The sequence below is a fragment of the Carex rostrata genome, chromosome 27 (genome assembly GCF_964058835.1).
Source record: "Carex rostrata chromosome 27, lpCarRost1.2, whole genome shotgun sequence".
NCBI classification, from domain to species: Eukaryota; Viridiplantae; Streptophyta; class Magnoliopsida; order Poales; family Cyperaceae; genus Carex; species Carex rostrata.
The window spans coordinates 2,607,993-2,624,918 of NC_135944.1; the positions used below are offsets into that span (position 1 = coordinate 2,607,993).

A 16,926-nucleotide genomic window follows, 5' to 3' on the forward strand; every position below is an offset into this window, starting at 1 on the left:
CTGGCTACGCTTTTGTGTAGAATGAGATATGAGTCATTGTTTATTATGACGCGAATCTCAAAGCAAACCCCCATATTTCAAATAGGTTTCGAAATGATTTTTGACACCGCTAGAAGTATTATCCGCAGTCTGATACAATCCGATACCGCAAAGTATACTGGCTCCAATGCACTGGTTGGCACCTCTAACTTGCATAAAAAAAAAAAAAACATAAAGTAGCTCCCCTCTTGATCAGTTTCTTCAAAAAGAAATAGAATAGAATAAAAAGGGAGCTATTGTTTGGGGTCTAGATTCCCATAATGAGAGCTAGAGAGAAAATTCTAATGTGGAATCCATTATCAGCTCACAATTGAATTCGTAAGAGATTCTTTTAGAGGTTCTCTTTTCATTTCGTGATCAATGACTCGGCACCAATTCATGATACAAAAGGAAAAAATAATTAAAAAGAATCACAATTCAAATTGGGTATAAAAGGAGAAGAAGCATCTCACTTTGAACTTAAATCTTCTATAGTAATAAGGTAGTGTACTATTTGCCATAATCTCACTTAGTTTGCTTCTTCCTCTTTCTGGGTTTCTTTTATAACCTTTTAACATATAATTGCATTGGCCAATTCTATTTTGACACTTGTTACTTAATATTTTTTTTAAAGAAAAATAATCTGTCTATTTACTGCATGTTTACTCTTAATTAATTGTTATTTGGAAGCCTTCATTTTTTATTAAGAAAAAAATAATTAGTTTATGACATGATTGAAAAATAGCCATTTTTTTTTCTCATCGAAAAAAAATAGTTAGAGCTGAAATTTCAATTCTAGTTTTATTAAATTTTGAAATTCATTTAATATTTTTATATAGATATAATTTGAATTTTTACATTTAATCGACAAAAAAAATCGGATATTTTTCTGCTTATATCAGTCTCCCATAAATTTCATTAGGTGGTTTCATTGTTTTTATTTATTTTATTTCCAGATTGAGATAGCGTGCATTAATTTACGCAGCTGTGTTTGCTCTGAACTCACATTTCTGGTAAGAAAAATTATTTTTACTATTTTTAGGGGTTGCCTAGATATTTATTTATTTCTAGCGTACCTTGCATAAATATTTATAACTACCACCCACTATTGTCTGACTATTAAGTAGACCTTTTTGTCACTCTCTTTTTACAATTTAGTACCTGTTCTACAACAAATTACCAAGGAAGATCTCCAATTTGGATAAACATCACCAAACATATTGTAAAAAAAAATTAGAAAAATGATACATATAATATTTTTTTAATAAACATCTCCATCTCCAATTAATCAACCCCCCACACACACACCCACTGGGAACTCTTTCCACAAAGACACATACATTAAATTCTTTTTTAAGTTGTCTGCTGCTTGTATGGAAATCTCAAATTGGCCATGACTTGGCTGGTACAAATTAGTTTGCTTATATATATTCATGACCTTTCAATCCTTGAAACTACAGTGAGATTGAGAAAGAGAGGAAAGAGAGATAAGTATACTTGAAACTTGAAAAAAAATGAATGCGTTAGCTGCAACAAATCGAAATTTCAAGCATGCGGCGAAGCTTCTCGGTCTCGATTCAAAGCTGGAGAAGAGTTTATTAATCCCTTTCAGAGAGATCAAGGTTGGTTTTCTAGTTTATATATGTAACCCAACATTGGCATCAACTTAATTTATATTGTGTTTTACCTTGGAAAGACAAGATTTTTTTTTCTTATTTTATCCTTTTTTTATACTCATATGGTGTGTACATGCACCAGTAGATTCTAGTTTTATCATTTGTGTTCTTTAAAGAAATATGATTTTTAACTATGGTAATAAGTATATTACGAATCGATCTGTGCTATGAATTTATATTTTTATTTTCATAGTTAAAACAACCTATCTGAACCGTTAAATATAATCATTCATATGTATTAGGAGACAAAATTTTACATTTTGTAGAAGTTTTTAACTATTTGTTTAGATAAGTAGAAAATCAATAGTTTCAGATGGTTCAGAATGTTCAAATCAAGTGATTTTATATCTATCTAATAAAATAGTAAAAATATTCTAAAAAATGTAAAATTTGGTCTGCAAGTACATTTTCATATTAAACGGTTCAGATTAACATTTTTGGACTTTAAAAACAGAGACATTGATCTATAGTATGGACCAATCTACACTATACATAGTACCATAACCTCACTCTTAAGAAAGCATCCAATTGACATTAGCATATGAAAGAATAGATGTCATTCTTCACTAACACAGTTTTAAATTTTGTAAAAGGTGGAATGCACAATACCAAAAGATGATGGTACTTTGGCATCCTATGTGGGTTTTAGAGTGCAACATGACAATGCAAGGGGTCCTATGAAAGGTGGTATCAGATACCATCCTGAGGTATCTCATTCCCTATTTGTTTAAAATAAAGGAGAAGATTCATTTTTTCTGATTCCCCTTTTTATTTAAGGCTGCTAATTAATGGTTTTTCATGCTATTATTATTTATTATGTTATTAATTGTATGACTCATGTTTGAATGGATATCAATTAAATTTGACTCATTGATTACTATTAAGAACTAATTCACTAGTAGTAATAAAAAAAAATTCAGCTATATATATACTCATCATAGCTGCGATATTTACTTATCAAAACTTTAAATTTAGTTATTTTCCAATCAAACTCATTTATATTTTATATATACTCATTTTGTGATTTAATGCAATTTTAAAAATAATATGAAAATGACAGGTGGACCCAGATGAGGTGAATGCCTTAGCGCAACTGATGACGTGGAAGACAGCTGTCGCTAACATCCCGTATGGAGGTGCAAAAGGCGGGATCGGGTGCACACCGGGAGAGCTGAGTCTGTCTGAGCTGGAAAGACTCACTCGAGTGTTTACACAAAAGATACACGATTTGATCGGTGTCCACACCGATGTTCCCGCACCCGACATGGGAACCAACCCTCAGGTTCTTTTTTAGCATCTGTTTAATCAATTTGTAAATTTTTTTTTTTTTTTTAAACATGGTATCAGTTTTTAAGAAGTAAATTAGAGCTTGTTAAATTCAAATGTATTAAATTTGATTCTGGTAATTTATTTTATGGCAGACAATGGCTTGGATTTTGGATGAGTACTCAAAATTCCATGGTTATTCTCCAGCAGTTGTTACTGGAAAACCTGTTGTAAGTGTATTATTATAGTTGCAAATCAACTTGTAATTATGCATATTATAATAAAGTAACATAAAATAATTATTACTAAAATCATGCAATAGTTATATAATCTATGTTGTTCCATGGGCCCTTGTCAATATCTTAAAATTCGGCCCAATTTGGTTTCAGGTCAATATTGTTGGGCCTAAATTGGATCTGAGATTGCCCAGAAATTCTTCATTCAAATGATTAAATGTTCTCTCTTTTTCTTTTTTCTTTTTTCTTTTTTTTTTCTAAATTTTAATACAGGGATGAATTTTCTTGAAATTTGTAGGATCTTGGTGGGTCCCTTGGTAGAGATGCAGCAACTGGGCAAGGTGTCTTGTTTGCAACAGAGGCTCTTCTGGCTGAGTATGGAAAGAGCATTTCAGGCCAGCGCTTTGTTATCCAGGTCAATTTTACTAAAATACCCCCATGTTTAATTTTAAATAGTTCAATATATAAGAATGAGTATCTGTTGTATCTTAAATGCTCAAAATATATTATGGTGATAACTAACAGGGCGGATCCAATGTAGTCCAACTTTCTTTTCCTAAATTTTGAAAAGAAAAATAAAAAATTAGAGCCTATGTATTATTGGGTTTTTGTCTATTTTTGAAAAAAAATATTTTTCTACTTGTAATTTTTTTTTTCTGATTTCTGATTTGTGTGAAGTGGGAGCCATGCTTATCCTGAAAATTTCTAATTTTTTTGAAAGAAGGGAGCATCCAAATTTCATCGGACCAAATTCGGAATTGTCCGATCTACTTCAAGATTCGTGCTTACCAACTATGCACGAATCTTGATATAAATAAAAAAGATCCGATGCTCATCGGACGCCTTCCCGATTCAAATTTTTTTCCTACATCTGACTAAATTCCTGAATCCGTCCCTGAGAACTAGACCAGTAACATGCCAGTTCTGTTAGGTACCTCAGTAATGTTGCATATAATTGTTATTTGTTATTAGTAGCATTGGTTGGTTTGTTTTCAGGGATTTGGAAATGTTGGATCATGGGCTGCACAGCTGATCAGTGAGGCTGGTGGAAAAGTAGTTGCAGTAAGTGATGTTACTGGTGCTGTCAAGAACAGTAACGGTCTTGACATATCGAGACTTCTCAAACACAGTAAAGAGAACCGTGGGATTAAAGGATTTGATGGTGGAGATTCACTTGATCCAAACTCGCTTCTTACTGAGGATTGTGATATTCTCATCCCAGCAGCACTTGGTGGTGTAATAAACAGGTTAATAATTGTGACAAAGATAATTATATTATATTTTTTCTTATAAAATGAACTAGAGTGAGGTTATTGTACTATGCATAGCGCATAATGGTTCATACTATGGATTAATATTTCATTTTCAAAGTGCAAACTATCAATATGAACCGTTTGACATGATCTCCTTATGAAAATGTACTTGTAGATCAAATTTATATTTTTTAGAAATATTTTACTATTTTTTTAAAGAATATGGACTGACAAAAAGTAGTGATTTTCTGCCAATGTAAATAAATAGTAAATAAGTTTGAAAAAATATAAAATTTGAAATCCAAGTACTTTTTCAAATGGAGATAATGTTGAACGGTTCAGATTGACTATTTGAACTCTGAAAACAAAAATATTGAACCGTAGTACGGATCAATATGCGCTATGCATAGTACCACAGCCTCACTCAATGAACCATCTTTTTTGTGGGGAAAAGAGAATGATACTCTACTAATTATGACAATGACAAGTATATACAAATTGTAAAGCCTTTCATGAAAGCTATTTTTCTAAAACAAAATCATTTCTTCATATTGTATCACTTTACAATGTGGTTGTTTGTAAAGGGAGAATGCAAATGACATAAGAGCTAAATTCATCATAGAAGCAGCAAACCACCCATCAGACCCAGAGGCTGACGAGGCAAGTCGATCGATTTAATTTACTAATATTTCTTAATGACTGATTATTATATTTTCTCTAACATTCTTTTTTTTTTTTTAATTTTCAGATATTAGCCAAGAAGGGAGTTGTGATTCTCCCTGACATTCTGGCAAATTGTGGGGGTGTTACTGTAAGCTATTTTGAGTGGGTTCAGGTTAGTACTCTACCCTTTTTCTAAAAAAATATTATAGGTGATAATCCTAATTAGATACATACATTAAAAGTTGTGGGAGGATTAAATGTCCATTTATAATTTCTTAGACCAGATTTAACAATGATTACCAGTCAAATACTGGTACATTATATAAAAGGGATATATCATAGAGACAAGAACAGTAACACAGAGAGCAATATAAAATTCTACCAAAAAATATTGAAAAAATTACAATGGTATATGTTATGCACAAGGAAATAGTATATCATATATAAATAATCAGAGATAGAGCCAAACTCTCAAATTATGGGGTCAAATACACATTGGAGGTCAATTATATATATAATTATATAATTTTCCATGCTGAGTATGAGAGCCAATTTTACAGTACCTATTGCGAATTTTACTTTAAATTATATAGAAAATTATGTATAAATACACAAAAATTAAAAATGACTGTGCAAGTGATTTTGGGCTCTTCTGGTATTGATGCAAAAGGAATGGTATTATTTGTTTGTAGAACATACAAGGATTCATGTGGGATGAAAACAAGGTGAATTCAGAGCTCAAAACCTACATGACAAGAGGATTCAAAAATGTCAAAGAAATGTGCAAAACACACAACTGTGATCTTCGCATGGGTGCCTTCTCTCTCGGAGTTAACCGTGTCGCACGTGCCACTGTGCTCAGAGGCTGGGGAGCCTGAATCAGCAATTTACCAATATACCCTTACTACTAATTAAATATCTCATTTTCCTATGCATGATTGGCATATGAAATATTATGTTTTTTTGTGGTGGTGTGTTTTATATATCTTGCAAGAGAAGATGTGGATTTGATTTTTATTTTTAGGCATGAATTAATAAGTTCTCTTGTTTCTTTTGGAGACGAGTGATTTGTGTGGTGAATTACTTGGTTTACCCCTTAATTATGTATCAAAATCTTAATTACATGGATTTATGGAATATATTAATTAATATTGATGGGGTGATTTATGGAATATTTTAATTAATATTGATGGGGTTTTGTAGGTTAAATTAGATAACCATATTAATGTGAGTTGTAATTTAAAAAAAAAAAAAAAAATGATGTCAACTTGTTTGTTGGTCACTCAGTTCTCCAACAAAAAGAAAAAGGAGAGAAAAAGCAAGATATTTGAAAGAATAAAAAGAAAAAAAAAAAGGAAGAAAAATGTCAAATAGGTAACCAGCCCATTTATCTATTACAAATAAGTCCATTTTTATAACATGTCCAACTATAAAGCCCTCAATAATTTGGCGCAGCGAATAGCGCTTATTTTTTTTTTTTTTTGGAAGAACACACAATAGAAAAAAAGAAAAAGAAAAAGAAAAAAGAAAAAATCATTTCTCTGTTCTAAAGGATACATCCGGCTGTTCCTTAAAAAAATTGTTTCAGTTTAAATAAAAAAGTTGTTTCAAAATTTTTATGGAAAAATGTTTATTGATAATGAGAATTAGAAGTTAAAACATTAGATATTAGAGGTCAGAGCATTAGAAATAACAAGTTAGAGCATTTTTTTTTTATCTAGTATTTAATTACTTAATAAATTTGAACCTGATTCCTTATTTTCTTGCCCTTTGACGAAAAAACACATGTTTAATATGAAGTAATTATCATTATAATGAAGAGGCTGTCAACCCAGAATTTTTAATTTTAGAAATGTATTAATTATTTTGTAAAAACTGGAAAGAAGTTTTTTTTTTTTAAACTATAAAGAAATCAAATCATTAATTTGATTCCTCATGTACTTTTTTCAGAAACTAGATCAATAATTTAATTCCTTTTTAACACATTAAAAAAATTGATCTTTCTCCACAAAAAAAAAAAAAAAAAAAATTCGGTGAAGGATCTCAGCGTCACATCTTCAGATCAGCGGCTAATAATAGCAGCTCTGCGACAAGTCAGCATAAGCATCAAAGTCAACGATGGATTGCATCAAATCATCAATCAAAAGAACTTGAAAAGGATGACATTAATTAGTTACTGAATTATTTTTAGATTTTCAATAGAGGGATCGGTAACTTGTTTGGTTGTTATTTATTTATTTTTATTTTTTTTGTGATATTTTGATATATATCTAACAACTTGTATGTTTGAAGTAAATGAATTTTTCTCTTGAGAGTCTCTCGTAATATGCATATTACAGATCAGTAGTTCATGTTTTAGATTTATATCTTCGTTTATAAAATTTAAATAGTCGATTTGATCTGTTCACATGATCTCTGTACGGAAATATATACTTGCAAACAAATTAAATTTTATATTTTATTTCGAATTTACTATACTTTTAATATGCAGAAAATCATTTAATTTGAATTTTTTAGACCGAGAGTAGTGATCAACCTATATAAAATAATGATAAAGAAAGAATTTAAAAAAGAATATAAAATATGATTAAAGTATATTTTTATATGAAGATCAAATTTATTAGTTCATATCAACTACATAAACTTTGTAAATATCAAATTTATATGCATATATATTACCATAGCCTCACTATTTTCTCTTTATATCTTTTACAGGTCTATCCTGACTTTATTATTATTATTGTTATTGTTATTGTTATTGTTATTGTTATTGTTATTGTTATTGTTATTGTTATTGTTATTGTTATTGTTATTGTTATTGTTATGTATCTCTCACTAGCGAGAGAATGATCTGAAATTGAATATTTCCCAACAGTGATATAAAAAATATAAAAAATATTGTTTTTATCTTATTATTTAAAAACTATAAATTATTAATCCAATAAAATGATATAAAAATGGTATAAATCAAATGTGTCATAAATTAATAACTAAATAAAAACTATATCAAATATTAGACAAATCAATTATATCATAAATTATTGAATAAAAAATATATAAAATGTTGTACAAATCAATCTAATAATAAAAATAAAAGATCATATAGTCATGTATACTTAAACAAATTATAATATATAAATTAATATTTATCAGTTATCTTATAAAATAATTGATTCAAAATTGCTCTTTGATCCTTTACTCATGTGAACATAACATATTCGTTAAGTTAACAAAAAAAAAATCCAATGTAATGCCCTAAAGTAACTCAAATTTTGAGTTTAGATTCAGACCGTCTGATTTGTTTTGGCACTAATAATGAAGTTCTCCGTGAATCTCTCGATACAGCTAATTGGTTGCCAGTGAGAACGTGGTTGCCTGGTAAAATAGGTTTTTAGAAAATTTATAGTATGTCTTAAAATTTGTAATAGTTTGATTGAAATTTTGTTTATTTTCTAGGTTGTATAGCTATTGTTTGAGAATTAAACAATGTTTGATTGGTACAATCAATTAAACACTTGAGAATTAAATACTTGGTCAATAAGAATTAAACACTTGGCTAACTCATCTTTGAAAAATTATTTCTTATTAAACAATTTTTTTCAACAATTGCTAAATAAGCAATGACCATACAATCCAGCAATTATATTAGCAATTGACACATCAGATTAGCAATTTAAAAATAATTACCATTATAGATGCTCGTAATATGGAACACAAGGAAAAGAAGAAAAAAAACCTTTTTTTTTTTCATTTTTGACTACAATTTGCTCCTCTGATCGTTTTTCGTCTAATTGATCTGTCAGATTGATTCGTATTTTTATCCTCTACATTTTAAGATCTCAATTACTTGGGTTTTATTTTATTTTATCTCCGACGAGAATTTCAGAACGTCGCCTCCTTGCGTCGAAGGTGCTGGAGTTGGAGCTTTATTGGAGGTCTGAGTGTGGTCGAACCCTTGAAATCATAAAAGCTTTTGTTTAGAGGTCTGAGTGTGGTCGAAGGTGTCAGAGAAAGCTTTTGTTTAGAGGCATTTTAATTTCTATCACTTTGGTTTAGAGCGAGAACTCTCCTGACGACATAGAAGATTGTGAGATATAAAAGTAAATATTGATGCGATGAAATTTATGAAAGTGCACAATCGACACTTTTTCAATGCTATAGCAATAAAGGGACAGTAGATTATGGCTTGAGAGGCAGAATAGAAAGTCGGCTTGGCGACAGAGACGAATCGAAGGAAGCGTTGGGTTATTATCAGAAGATGAAAAGATAAGCAAACAGCGAGAAAGGAGAGGGAAGAGATGCTCTAAGTAACTCAAAACTTTTGAGTTTAGATCATGACTGTCAGATCTGTCTTGACTCGAATATTAAAGCGCCATGGATTCTGACCTGACGGTTGAGATCTAAGCACAAATTTTGAGATTCGGACTCGTAGTTAGCATACCAACTCTCAACAGTTGGTAATATAAGACCTTATCATGCACCAGCTCTCAACAATCATGGCCTTGCAAAATTTCCTCTTACCCTCCCTCTTCTCCTGCCCATCCAAATTCTTCATATCACCTCTCCCATTCCGACGTTCTTATATTAATATTAGTGTTAATCATCGGTTAACCAAACTCCATATTTCCTCAGCTGCACCAAATCCGACTCCAACACCAGAGACGGAGACTAATTTCGATTGGTTCTCCCACTGGTACCCCTTGGATCATCTATGTGACCTTGATAAGCAGGCTCCAAAAGCCCGAACAGCGCTCGGGCTAGACGTGGTTATTTGGTGGGACTATGTTGACAATGCATGGAAGGTGTTTGATGATAGGTGTCCTCACCGACTAGCACCTCTATCTGAAGGCCGTATCGATCACCAAGGCAGACTTCAGTGTGTGTACCATGGTTGGTGCTTTGATGGAGCTGGTGCATGCAAGTATATACCACAAGCTCCTGCACTCGGGCCCTCGGTTAGATCTCTAATGCTATATATATTTACACACGTATGTTTATTCTTAAACTAGCTATGTGCCCACGTGTTGCGGACTTGCGGTGGGGATTGCTAGTATAAGTGTATAACATTATAGTAATTTTTAAATTTATGAAAATTTATGAAAGTGCAGGTACACAAGAACGAGAAGGCTTGTGTTGCGGTATATCCGAGCATTGTTCAAAATAACATTTTGTGGTTTTGGCCCAACACTAGTTCTCAATACAAAGATATCATGCACAAAACAAGACCTCCGTATATACCAGAGTTGGATGATCTATCATTTTTTGATGTGAGGTCGACAAGAGATTTTTTATATGGGTAATTGTTGCTTGGAAAGCTGTTTATCATCTAATATCTTATACTTATATAGTGATTTTGTGGTGAATTCTTGATGTTGATGTTACAGGTATGAAATTTTGACCGAAAATCTTCTGGATCCAGCTCATCTTAACATATAAGAAAAATGAAGATCCCGGAAGATATATAAGCTTAATTCTAATTCTTCAATCTAAACATCAATTGCTTATATATTGTTTTTATTGGATTTTAGCACAAATAAAGCTAGAAACATTAATTATTGTCAAACTAATATCATTGATATCTTAAATGGCAATTGGCAAATTCAGTTACCAATATTAATTTCATCTTATTAAGTATATCTTACTATGTCGACTAAAATATGATGTGTTCATTCATTCACAGTCAAAACTGATAGAGAAGGAGGTACCCCACTTAAGCTAACAATAGAGAAGTCAGATATAAGTGGTTTTGATGCCGAACATTATAAGTTCATTGCTCCATATGTTGTTTATTTTACGGTGTTCAGAAACTTTTCCGTAAGAAGTTCAAATGCAATACAGCTATTCATGCATTATTCTATATTTAATTATCTTACTGAGGATTTTGAATTTGTTGGTGCCAAATCGCTCCAAGTTACAAATTCCTCCTCAGTATACTGGCAAGAAAATATTTAAACCTTCACTGAACCTCAATAAACCCTCAACTTTGAAACTTCATAATTAGCCAATAAAAAATGCCTTAAGTTATAAGGTATTTGTCATTGTACCAGAACAAATTGAGGTTTAAATCTTTTGAATTGGGGGTTTTACACTATATATGTTGCAATTTGTAACCTTTGAGTCTTTGACCATGCTATTAATTTTATGACTGTTATTTCTTTTTTGTATATTTCTCAGGAGAATTCTGGTAAAGATAGTTGGAATCCACAGAAACTTATGAGCATCTTCTTTTGTGTACCAGTTAATCCTGGAAAGAGTAGAGTTCTAATTATTACTGCATGGAATTTTGCGACATTAATCGATAAGTTTATCCCACGATGGTACTACCATAGAGGTTTAAACCTTGTCTTAGATGCAGATCTTTGTCTTCTTCATGTCGAGGTAGAACAATCTTTCTTGAAATTTCGATTTTACTATTTGAAATGAAAGCACTCTTATACTGAATGGGGTCAGATAATTGTGTAATTCCTGTTTGTTTGTCCTGAAAACCAACTAATTACTTACTTTCATATCCAATTAATGAAGATTCCTCATCCATTTTCCTTTAAAAATGTTAAATTCTCAGGAATGGAAGCTTGTTTCAGATGGCATTTCAAATTGGCACAAGGTTTGCTATGTGCCAACACAATCAGATACAATGGTTGTTGCATTTAGATCATGGTTAAGAAAATACTCAAACAATTAACTAAAGGTTTTGCAGCCCTTCCTACTTCCCCTCCTAGGGAACAACTCGTGAACAGGTTTATTATTTTAAACAAGTTTTTAATTTAGGATTGAATTTAATTACAATTTAAAGTTAATTGTAACAGTTAATTTCATCTAAATTGCTTCACCAATGTTCAGATATTGGTCACATGTTGTTCACTGCAAAAGTTGCCGTTGAGCGCTAAGAACAATGAAAGCCATTAAGGTTTCTCTACAAGTCGTCTCAATAGGATTGATTGGTATTCTTGCTGCTGCAAACCATAGCATAATCTCAAATATAGCAAAGACCGGCATTGTCGCTATGGCGATCACGTTCTTTGTCGCCTCCCATTGGCTATCTCAATTTATCCATAAAACATTCTATTACCATGATTACAACCATGCTATCTTCAGGACAACTAATACTTGTATGGAGAAAATACTTGGTGCTTTGAGGTCTCTTAGACTTACCTTTTAATTGTTTGATTTTACTTGTTTTGAGAGATTAATTTGGAGGGATTTGATTTAATAAATTAATGTCCCTACTTTATTCAATTTTGTTTTGAATTTTGCTGGTTCAAAAGTATTGTCATCTTTATGATAAATTATTCCAATTGTGCTCAGTTGAGATTGAAGTCTTGTTGCTTTGGCTACAATTAAAAGACTATTTTATATATGAACTGAGGTTCCTTCAATTTTAATAGGGATGCACTACCAATCTGCAAAATACCAACCATCAAATAAATTTTGATTAAGGAACTTAAAGATAATGTTGTGTAAAATGCAAGTAATGATTTACACAAGGAGAAACAAAAACAAAATATAGTACATATCAAGTAAGTTGTAGTTAATTCCCATTTACATATGGCAACAAAATGTAGTACAACAAAACTATAAATTGGTACTAGTTATAATTTACAGTCTGTCTCTATTAATTAACAGTGCCAGTTCTGAACAGCTCTAAAGCATTAAAATAATCTTAGAAAGTAGTTTGTGTTATTTATATTAAGAGGGTTTAAATGTTTTTATTTTTTTGTTCTTTTATTGTGTCTCTATTTTTAATTTTCTAATAAAAAATATTTTAAAATGTATATGTTAAAATAAAATCATTAGATGTGATCTACATTGTTCTTTCTACATGCATATAAAACGAGCATTTTTATTAATATCCCTAAAACAAATCAAAATTTTAAAAATGCCCCTGTCTCCCATTTTTTTTTAAATATGCCCTGACCGCCAGAATTACGGGCGGCCCATTCCTCTAGTGAGGCGCCACCCCCTGGGGCGCCCCACTAGGCCTGTGAGGCGCCACTTCCTGGGGCGCCCCATGCTATTTTTTTTTTTTTTTTATTATTAAGATTTTAGTATTTTGATTTGAATAATTTTGTGAAAAAAAAGTTTTCTTATTTAGAGTGTATGCCAAAAAATAAAATATTTGATATATTTATGAAGTGATGTCGTAAATATTTATAACTTTGAATTTTTTTTGGTGAACTTTGATTTTATTTGTCAGTTGGATATTACAAGTCTAAATATAACACTAATTAAGGACTTGGGATTTATTATGGTTTTTATAATATATGTATAATATATACATACACACACACACACACACACACACACACATACATATACTAGTATTTTGATTTAAATAATTTTGATCTAAACAAGATTAGAGTGTATGCCAAAAAATAAAACATTTGGATATATTTATGAAGTGATGTCGTAAATTCATATAATATGCAATAATTTTTTTTTACGAAATTGATTTTCAGTGGTTCGTATAAAAGTTATACAAATTGAATTAATTTTATATATAAATATTTTCTTATAATTTTGAACGAAAATTTTAACTGAGAATTTTTATTTTTTATTATGTATGCATGTATATGTTGATGAATGTCATTTGGAGATGCAATATGTTGGAGATCTTTAACCAAGAGACATCATGTCATGGATCACATACATACTCTTTTTTTGATATGTTGGATCTAATACGCCTTAGTTTGTATGAAATTTTGGTCCAAACTAGATCATAACCAAGCATTTTGGCAATTTGAGCCCAACTTACTGAATTTTGGGCAAAAGCAAAAATGTATGTGTATCAAATTATAATTGTAGTATGGACCAAAGCAAAAATGTATGTGTATATGTATATGTATATGTATATGTATATGTATATGTATATGTATACTAATATTATTTGTTAGTTGGATATCACAAGTCTAAATATAACACTAATTAAGGACTTGGCCTTTATTCAAAATAGTAGTTTAGAGCTATTAAAATAGTATGTGTATATATGTAGCTTTGTATATGTATATATTGTTAGTTTGTAATAATCTAGAAGTCAATAATACGATAAGTTAATCATAAAGCTTTGTTCATGAATTGAATGTTTATTTATATATCATTTTGTTGCCTTGAGTATTATTGCATTTATGGATCATTTCGAGTTCATGACTGAAATTGTGAAACTCCATAATATAGATAATATACACTCTTAAAAGGTCACTGACCAAGGTAATTAGCAGGAACACTAATTACCGCTATAAGGTTAGTATGTGGATTAAAAGATGGTTAAGTTTTACAAACCACCTGACACGAGATGTCATTTTAATCACATAGATACATGTTCTAGGAACATGGTATTTGACAGACCCCGAATGAAACATTAAATAGAATTGTGTTCGTGTCATTTATGTTTTTCATTCAGTGTCAAAGTTCTACAGTATGAGGTATTTATCGTTCCCAGTAAGAAATATATATGAGTGAGTGTTATCTAACGCTGTCCGTAAAAATCAGCCATAACGGTAGCATTTCCATATATATAACTTAGCTGAGGAAGTGATAGTCTGCCAAAAATACTACTTGTCCCTCGTATCTCTATACGAGCTATAGCATCACTGGGCCCCTTGATAGAGTTAGATTATCTGCATGCGGTATAATTACAAGAGTAATTATATTTGATAATCTACTCAAGATCAAGAAAAGATACAGTTAACAAGGATGACACATATCTACCTTAAAACTGATCTGATAGCTATGAGGCAGAAGAACTGACACAAGTAAATTGTTTACTGGATCGTGATATTGTACAGTACATCATCATCTGTGTAATTGGATGGTCATGATGTGTTGCCAGACGCCACCCATGACTAACAGAAGTTAAAATAGTTTTAACTCTGTTTACCAACATAACACAGATCCTATTGGGTCACACCATATAGGAGCTACTCGGAGAATCTTACTGATTAATTATAAATTGATTATAATTAATATTAAGATGGTTATAATTAATTATACGTGTATAATTAAATTATAAATGTCATATAAAATTGACAAGCAGAAACAACGGTTAATTTATAAACGTACACGTTACGTTGTATAAAAGTTACCGAACAACAACCGAAACCGAACCGTGAGAAATATAATTGTTTAGAACAATTATATATATAATTTTGATTTAGATTTTAAATATTAATTATGGTTTTAATTTTAGGCTAACCTAACAAATTAAAACTTTAATTAAAAATTGAAATCTAAAAATTCGAAAATATAAAACAAATCAATATGCATGTCGGCACATTTATATATTCAATATATATATATATATATATATATATATATATATATATATATATATATAAATATATTAAATTAAGATGTCGGCAAAGAAATAAAAATTAAAATATAAATCAAATTAATTTTGGCCAATGAAAAGTGGCAAAATCAAATTTGAGCATTTCATCTCAAAACCGCCACAATATGTGGCATGGGCATTTTGGTAATTTCATGCATATTGATGCCTATAAATAGAAGGGTAGGGGTAGAGAGAAAATAACTAATTCACATGTATCGTATCTGATCTGTCTGATCGATTCGAGTTTCTATTTTCTCTCTTTCTCGGTTACGGTTTCGGTGAATAGTGTTTCTGCAGAATTCCGCGGTTTACGGTATTTCTGGCAGAAGAAATAAATCGCTCTCCGGTTAGTCCTGGTGGATAACCAATAGAGGTATCACACGTGTGATACTGCGAGTCGATTCCATCCCTGGTGAGGCTCTACTCGCTCGGTCTGCATTCCAACTGAGATTTGGAATCAAGGTATAAATTGTTATATTAATCTATTTAATTTGTAAATAGATTTAATGCTTTAGAAAATCAATTATGGAGTAGATCTGTAAATGAATTAAATGAGGTTTTGATGCCAAAGGAATACTGAAGGTGGACCGCCTTGGAAGGTTTCCTGACATACCTCGTTTAATCCGTAGCTTAAGTTAGATGTAAAAATTTTTGTTTTACTCTTTCCGCAGCTTAAGCTAATTAAAGGGTTTGAACCGTTCCCCAAAACCCAACAGTGGTATCAGAGCTCAAGGCTCTCCCGCTGATTGATTTTCTAAAGTTATAACTTATGCAAATAAGGTGCATGTACCGCATATCGGTCTAAATTCTTACATTTGCAGCACAAGTCCAAAACCGATTAGAAATGAGATTTTCTTGGTTCGGTTTTTCCGACTAAGAAAGTTAAATTAGATTTACGCTTTCTTTATGCTTTCTTTATATTTTTGTTTTCAAAAACTTTTGATCGCGTTAAAGTTCATCGAAGAATGTGATGAAGCAATAAAGTACCTTAGTAAGAGCTGTCATTTCCACACCGTAAAAGAGATGGTTCTGTCTAGGAAAGATTGAGTCTAAGCGGTCCTTGTGACCCCGATCTTTCCTGGGAGCCCCTTTTACACGTCCTAATGGCTGGCCGAAAAGGAACTTTGTCACGTTACCAAATTGCTTTAACGCTTTTGAAATGGCAAAATTTAGTGTAAATCTTTCGCCTTTTCGAAAACCTTCGGAAAATAAAGTTCATCGAAGAATGTGATGAAGCAATAAAGTACCTTAGTAAGAACTGTCATTTCCACACCGTAAAGGAGATGGTTCTGTCTAGGAAAGATTGAGTCTAAGCGGTCCTCGTGACCCCAATCTTTCCTGGGGGCCCCTTTTACATGTCCTAATGACTGGCCCAAAAGGAACTTTGTCACGTTACCAAATTTCTTTATGGAACGAAAAGAATATCTGTTTTAAAAACATGTAAACTGTTTATATGCTTTAAAACGGTATAGAATAAAGAACTGAGCATA

General features: G+C 31.2%; 1 protein-coding gene and 1 pseudogene across 2 annotated transcripts; both read left to right on the plus strand.

The window, feature by feature from the left end:
* Positions 1–499: 499 nt before the first annotated feature.
* Positions 500–6,264, plus strand: LOC144545134 (glutamate dehydrogenase 1, mitochondrial). The gene is made up of 11 exons (XM_078293719.1): positions 500–520; positions 975–1,031; positions 1,479–1,640; positions 2,288–2,401; positions 2,755–2,976; positions 3,116–3,190; positions 3,495–3,611; positions 4,193–4,443; positions 5,034–5,109; positions 5,198–5,284; positions 5,805–6,264. Exons 3-11 carry the CDS (start codon positions 1,533–1,535, stop codon positions 5,988–5,990), a joined length of 1,236 nt encoding a protein of 411 aa, XP_078149845.1. The 5' UTR covers positions 500–520; positions 975–1,031; positions 1,479–1,532; the 3' UTR covers positions 5,991–6,264.
* Positions 6,265–9,608: 3,344 nt separating this feature from the next.
* On the plus strand, positions 9,609–12,264 carry LOC144544833 (flavonoid 8-hydroxylase 2, chloroplastic pseudogene; annotated as a pseudogene). The gene is made up of 6 exons (XR_013508343.1): positions 9,609–10,067; positions 10,221–10,408; positions 10,497–10,926; positions 11,287–11,490; positions 11,675–11,849; positions 11,953–12,264. The product of XR_013508343.1 is annotated as a flavonoid 8-hydroxylase 2, chloroplastic pseudogene (transcript).
* Positions 12,265–16,926: the final 4,662 nt, after the last annotated feature.